The 7,500-nt window shown below is 41.9% G+C and overlaps 1 protein-coding gene across 1 annotated transcript in view; it reads right to left on the bottom strand.

Annotated features, from left to right (window-relative positions):
- ush2a (Usher syndrome 2A (autosomal recessive, mild)) overlaps positions 1–7,500 on the bottom strand; it is a gene marked incomplete at both ends in the record, with an annotated part of 324,178 nt that overhangs the window by 169,158 nt on the left and 147,520 nt on the right. The window contains 2 exons of the mRNA XM_080433174.1: positions 2,121–2,280; positions 5,857–5,942. Of these exons, the coding sequence (XP_080289300.1) occupies positions 2,121–2,280; positions 5,857–5,942 (246 nt within the window). The remainder of the gene's footprint in view (positions 1–2,120; positions 2,281–5,856; positions 5,943–7,500) is intronic.

Here is a 7,500-nt window from a genome sequence, read left to right as displayed (position 1 = left end):
ATTACTTTTTTCATTTATTTTTAATATATTTTTTAAATGTTTATTTTATGTGAAAGTGAAGTATCCCTTTAAGATCCCAGCTCCACAGCTTTGTAGAGGTCAAAAAAGTTTCACGTCACTTGTATTACTCATTCATATTAATCATTACTTTTCTGATTATTTAAAAAATAATTTCCCAGTCAGTTAATTCATAATCAGTATATATCAATAACAAAACAAACAATCTTATTTTTAGACTGGCTGCGTACACTGTCGGAAACCCCAGAGATTTGCCCCGCCCCTGTTGACATGGCGACGGGGGAGGCCATTTTGAGGAGTGATGGATTCCTTTCCCGCTTCCTTCCATTAAAGCTGGTTTGTGAATGACTGATGACTGGGTGTTAGCACACAATTAGCCACTGCAGCTAATCTATCACATTTATTATAAGATTTATATGCTGTCGATTGACACGGTGATGAATGGCCTTTTTGTGAATCGCTAAATCAAAGGGGAGTTGTGATAATTTCTATCATAATTCATTGCTAACAATGCCTTTAAAAAGCACTGCTGTTGAGGGTGTTCCAAGACGTTTAGAAAGAACAATGCGCCGCTCTGTCAGGAGTTAGGAAGCATGACCTGCATCTACAGAGTAAAATCCTCAGTGTCGCGTAAACCGTCTGTACTTAGTAAAACAGATCTGTGTTGCAACGGTACTTGGTACACTTTTTTCACTCTAGTCTACACCTTAAATCTCCTTACCGAAAATAGCCGATCTACAAGCTCAGAGAGTTTGTACATCTACAAATTTTGTTCCCCCCAGATTACGGATGCTGGGTTTGAAAATCTATCCGTTTGTATCTCTGAGCGTGTACAGATGTAACCACATAGATACAGAGTATAGTACAGTATAGGACAGAAACATGCACTTACACACTCAAAGTTACACTCGGGATACAGAAGAGAGAATGCTGGAGCAACACGGACAGTTTAGGCCTTTTATTTATTTCGGTGCAAGTAAAACAGATAGACTGACGTTTCGGTCTTTCGACCTTCCTCAGAGTCATACTACACTCGGGATACTACTATGTGCCTAATGTGTCATCTCTCTCTATCTGTTACAGTATAGTCAGCCTCTCTCAGGCTTTCCTCTCTTCCCAACACATCAGTCTGTCTGTCTGTCTCTCGGTCTATCTGTCTCTTCCACCCAAATACACAATTTTTGTTTTCCTCCATTGCTCTCTCTCTCATTTTTGCTCATCACTCTCTCTCTCTGTGTCTCTCTCTCTTCCTCGTAGTCTTTCTCACAGACACAATGGAGAGGTATTGACCGTGGATGATCTCTCAACCTCTGCCTATTACCAATCTGCTAACGAGGCAATAAGCATCCTTCCCACAGCTTCATGCAGGGCCTCAGACAGCAAGGCTGTCAGAAAGCACACCCACACACGCACACAAATCTTTTTCCCAGGTCGTCATATTAACCACATACTGTACAGCCATTCATTTCTTCACACATTATTTATTTATTTTAGCCGTTATCATTTTACCCACTGTTTAAGAGTGTGTGTGTGTGTGTGTGTGTGTGTGTGTGTGTGTGTGTGTGTGTGTGTGTGTGTGTGTGTGTGTGTGTGTGTGTGTGTGTGTGGCACTGTGCCCTCCTATGGTGGATCCTAAGTGACAGTCAGGGCACTAATGGCTTTCACACAGATTGACTCTTAGACACACACAAGCACACGCACAGATACACATGCAAACATACCAACACACTAGGAGGAATACACAGGCGCACAAACACACACACACACGCAAATTCATTTACACGCACATATAAAAGGATACTTGCTAGCATGAATACACACACACACACACACACACACACACACACACACACACACACACACACACACACACACACACACACACACACACACAGTATATTTGCACATGAACATAATCTAAAACAGAGCAAAGAGGTCTTCTCTCTCCCCTCCCCCTGGAGGTTAAAGGTCAAGTGTAGGAGAGGATTCTGCATACTAAACATTACTGCAGAAGGTCACTGCCTCTCTCTCTCTCTCTCTCTCTCTCTCTCTGTATGTGTGTGTGAGTGTGTGCGCGTGTGCGTGTGTGTGTGTATACGTACTCTACCAGGATGCTGTGTGCGTCCAGCAGGGTGATGCTGGGAGGTTGCAGCTCCCCAGGTGGAAGCTGGGAGGTAACCATGGTAACCTGGGAGCTGTTGGTGCAGCCCGCCAATGTGCACACACCCAACACCAGGACATGGGCGGAGTATACATCTAGACCTGCAACACACACACACACACACACACACACACACACACACACACACACACTCACACACACACACACACACACACACACACACACACACACACACACACACACACACACACACCACACACACACACACACACCCTTGTGCATGAATGAACCGTGCACTAGACACGAATAAGCCATATTGATAGTAGGTGTGTCCCATCACAAAAATGCACATAACTTCTAAACAGAATAACATTCCAATCCAAAAAGTCTTTCATATGATATATGACGTTTTAAAACTCCTCCTCCTGGCTAATCTAGCAATTATTATTTATTTATTTTATTTATATTATTTGTTTCATATCTCTTTAAGTAATTCACTTTCATTTAAAAGTGTAGTCAGTTCAGGCTGAAACCTCATCCAAATAAAGTCTGATATCCACGCATTTAATTCCCATCTTGTTTTTGTTGTAGACCTCTCCAACGTTTGTGGAGGAGAGATGTGTTAAACCCTTAACTCATTGACTGCCAACGACGTCTTTTGATGCCTGTTGTGTTTTAGTTGTTACTCTAGATGGCGCTCTTCGCTAAAATATCATTGACCATTTAATTCTCAGTCACACACAGATCCAGGAGATTACGTGATCGCAAGATCTCCTCCACCATTCACTTCCTGGTTAGCGTATTTGGAAAAATGCCTTTTTCTCGCCTCTTTGGATTTCCTCTGCATTTTTTACGAGACATGCTATATTCAACGGCCAATAACGGGGTGACCCGATGAATTCTCTTTTTTTCCCACGGAAGCAACGCTGGCAGTGGCTGATTTATTTATTTACTGAATGAGTAAATCCCCAGCATTCGTATTATTGGAAAACTTTTGTAGAAAATAGTAGATCAACAAGCCTACAATGCATCACCATGCGTCACATTGCAATGCGTTGTGAGCTTGTCGATAGAGATATTTTCAGCGAAGATATTTGATGTAAAGCAGAAAAAAGAAAATACACTAGTATAAAGCCTTGAGGGACTCCGGTGAACCATGAATGGAACCACAACCGGCATTGTCATAACCCCAACCTCTTGTCATAACCCCAACCTCTAATTGTCATAACCCCAACCTCTCATTGTCATAACCCCAACCTCTCATTGTCATAACCCCAACCTCTCTGGTCCCTTTTCTACGTCCCTGCACACAAGAGGACAGGGACCCCCCCTCATTTACATGTAAGGGATTCTGAGACAGGTGTTCAGCAGCAGTTGGTGAAAGTAAAGGATCTACACCATGAATTTAAAAAAATATATATATATTTAATATCATATTGTTTATGTCCCTCAAACGTTTTTCAAAGGTTTGAGCCTAAATCAAGCCTCAGATATACTCATTCCAACTAACTTCTCTCTGGCTTATAAAGCACTTTCACCTGCAATACCACATTGTCCTGTTTGGCACGGGGCGCTATTGAGCCAGTTTGTATGCATGTTATCTCCTGGTTCTGAGTGGAAAAAGTAAAAGAAAAAAAATAATAGATTTTTTTTTTTTTTTTAATAAAGTTTTTTTTTTTTTTTTTTTTGTTGGAACTGAAAAACGGGAGGGATTGTACCCTGACGTGACGTCACGTCAGGGTACAAATCAGTTTGGCCTGTTTGAGACCGATTTACAGAAAACCCTAGATTTGCTGTGAAAGCCTGAGTGTTCAAACTGGGGTATTTTTGGGGATAGAAGAGAGGTAGGGGAGACCAAAAACACACAAAAAATAAGAAAAAGTAAAAATTCATGGTGTAGTCCCTTTAATTTGTATAAGAATTCTTGTTCTGAAAAAATAGGGAGAGCAGCTGTTATTGTTTAAAATTTTAGACTGATGAAGAACCATTTTGAAATTGTGTTTGGATTTAAAAACTAAACCCCCCCAAATCAGCACTTACTGTATATGTGTATATTATTGTTTTATGTTTTTTGTTTTAATATCTTTTCATAATGAAAATTTGATTCTGGTGTAGCATAATTTCAACACTATTAATTTGTTGGGTAAAGTATTAACTAGACAGCAATTCAAACTCAAGTCGTTAATTGTTTTAGCAGAGAAAGTATGAAAATCCTTGTCAAAACTTCTGAATCCTGATTTCTCAGAAACTTCAGTTTTCAGAACAAATAAGCTGTAATTCCAAAACAACTGGGTCAGTATAGACAAGTGATAACTCATTTTGTAGCTATGATCCTCTACTTTTTTATGAAAACAAATACAACACAAATGTCAGAATGTTCAATGACAATCTTCTCCCTGCATTCAGCCACATCAGCAACATGTATCAGTTTATCCTTCTGAATATCTGTCTGTCTGTAACACGATGTGTTCTGGCCCAGATATTTACCGTCTATAATCCCCCCACCCCCATCCGAGTGAACATCAGACTGGCTGCATTATGAACCCATCATGGATGCATTACTAACTAACAGAGAGAGAGAGAGAGAGAGAGAGAGAGAGAGAGAGAGAGAGAGAGAGAGAGAGAGAGAGAGAGAGAGAGAGAGACAGACAGACAGACAGACAGACAGACAGACAGACAGACAGACAGACAGACAGACAAATAGGGAGGGACGGAGACAGAGAGAGATACTGTATGCATTTTGATATGAAGCGGTGTAGGGGTATGTGTGTGTGTGTGTGTGTGTGTGTGTGTGTGTGTGTGTGTGTGTGTGTGTGTGTGTGTGTGTGTGTGTGTGTGTGTGTGTGTGTGAGTCTGTCATATTATACCATGTATGACAGCTATCCTGTGAGTATTCTGTGTGTATTCCTGGATTTTGCTGTGCGTGTTTGTATGTGTACCACTGAAATGTGTGTGTGTGTGTGTGTGTGTGTGTGTGTGTGTGTGTGTGTGTGTGTGTGTGTGTGTGTGTGTGTGTGTGTGTGTGTGCGCGAGTTGGTGCATGCCAGTGATCTAGTCTCAGTGGTGTGACATGTGTCTCATCCCGTCTTTAAATCTCTTTAGTCACTCCTTTCAAAGCAAAATCTGTATAAGTCTGCATTTGTACGTGTGTGTGTGTGTGTGTGTGTGTGTGTGTGTGTGTGTGTGTGTGTGTGTGTGTGTGTGTGTGTGTGTGTGTGTGTGTGTGTGTGTGTGTAACAGTCCTTTTCAAAGTGTTATTCCCTGGGTACGAACTGAGATGCTCTCTCTTTCAAATGCTAATCCTCCACTCCATTTAGCCTTTCTTCACTCTTCCACCGCTCTTTACAGCGACGCCCTGTCCCTCTGCAGTCACAACACACACACACACGCACGTGCGCGCAGACACACACACACACACACACACACACACACACACACACACACACACACACACACACACACACACACACACACACACACACACACACACACACACACACACACACACACACACGCAGTAACTGCACAAACACACAACTAAATTCTTCCACAGACACGCTGCATGTTACTAAACCTGCATACACAAGTGTACACACGCTCGCACAACCGCACACACACACACACACACACACACACACACACACAGACACGCTCGCACGCTCGCACACACACACACACACACACACACACACACACACACACACTGTTGTACTTACCAGTGATGTTGAGGTGTGTGTGGTTTCCTCTGTAAAGCAGTCTGTGGTTGTGATGGAGGCGGTACTCTGTAATGACACCGTTGGGTCTGACAATGGAAGCAGAAATCACAGGTATAATGACTTAATAATAATATGACAGGAGCATTATGACATGCTGTTGGGTCTAACAATGATAATAGAAACACCACAGGTTCTATGTAACTCAAGGGTAATATGACATGAGCATTATATGGGGGATTTTAAGTAGTGTGGCTGGTATTCCAACAGCAAGAGTTTTTATTCCTGACTCCATGGTCTATCCCGTTGGTACTTAAAGTGGGGTCCAGAGACTCTCAGGGTTGCTTGAGGGGGTTCTAAATTGACCCTTACAAGTCTGTAACTCTGACAGTATACATATGGAATCAAATGGACCCTAACAGGTCCATTTGGTTCCATTTGTATATTGTCAGAGTTAAGGGGAGTCCTTGAAATGTTAAAGTTTGAGAACCACACTGGTCTATCCTGTTAAGCTAATGTTATCTGAAAAACTAGGACCTGGTCCTTGTCCTACACCAGGGGTCGGCAACCCTAGATGTTTAAAGAGCCATTTTGGACCAAAAGAAATCATACAAAATCTGTCTGGAGCCGCAAACAATATTTAAGCCTTATAATGAAGGCAACACGGGAATATTAGCCCTATAAAGTGTATAATAGCCTATACAAATTACTAGTTACTTACAAATAGTAAATGAGCATTCATTTAATGTTGTCAAAATATTCCCCGCAGCAGGATCAGTGTTGCCAGATTCTGTGAGCGAAACAAGCGACGAGGTCTATGAAAACAAGCCCAAAAGAAGCGACCAGTTTCACCACTTGAGCCCTATTAAATCAGCTATATTCAAAAAGAATCTTGAAAGCAAGCCCAAATAAGCAACTACACTTCAGAAACAAGCCAAAATAAAATCAACTGAATATTTACAAGCGACTTTACAGGAAAACAAGCCCAAAGTCGCTTACAATAATCAGACCTGGCAACACTGAGAAGGATCAGCACGCACCCTGGTATGGCGCACCACAGGACTTACTTGATAACTTTTCATTGCAGAGCAAACATTCAGGAAATCCATCTGAATTGGCAACGCAAGCATATACCTCTGTCCACTAACTGTTAAATCCTCTGTTTTCCTCAGCTATCTTTCTTTTTAAGGTTTCGAGGCCTATCAGGCTCTCGAAGCCTTATTGCATCTCTTGCCTTTCACTATTCTTCCGCCGTTTTTGGCAGTTCTGGCCTAACCGCGTGGTCACTTTTTACGAAACTCGGCAATATGGTAGAGGGCTATGCCAAACGGCGAAGAAACGAAACTCACAACTATCGGCCAAAGGGTGGCGCTATTTTACTCAATTGACTTTGAACAGGTACAACTCATGCCCTGTTTGACCCACATCCATGACACTTCGATACACACATGCGTCTCCTCATGCCTAACAACTTTCACACTCTGATTTTTGACCTCTGACCTTTAGATCTCCCACCATTTCCAATTATATGAAAAACAGTAAAAATCTATAGCTTTCTGGGATCTTTGAGCAATCTGCACGAAACATTTTACACATGAACTTTGGACCTATGCCGACAAACGTGAGCAAGCGGATTTTCCATAAGTG

This window comes from Gymnoscopelus braueri (genome assembly GCF_963280865.1).
Source record: "Gymnoscopelus braueri genome assembly, chromosome: 1".
In the NCBI taxonomy this organism is placed as follows: domain Eukaryota; kingdom Metazoa; phylum Chordata; class Actinopteri; order Myctophiformes; family Myctophidae; genus Gymnoscopelus; species Gymnoscopelus braueri.
Note: the sequence above shows the minus strand (reverse complement) of the source record. Positions and strands in the feature narration are given on the sequence as shown.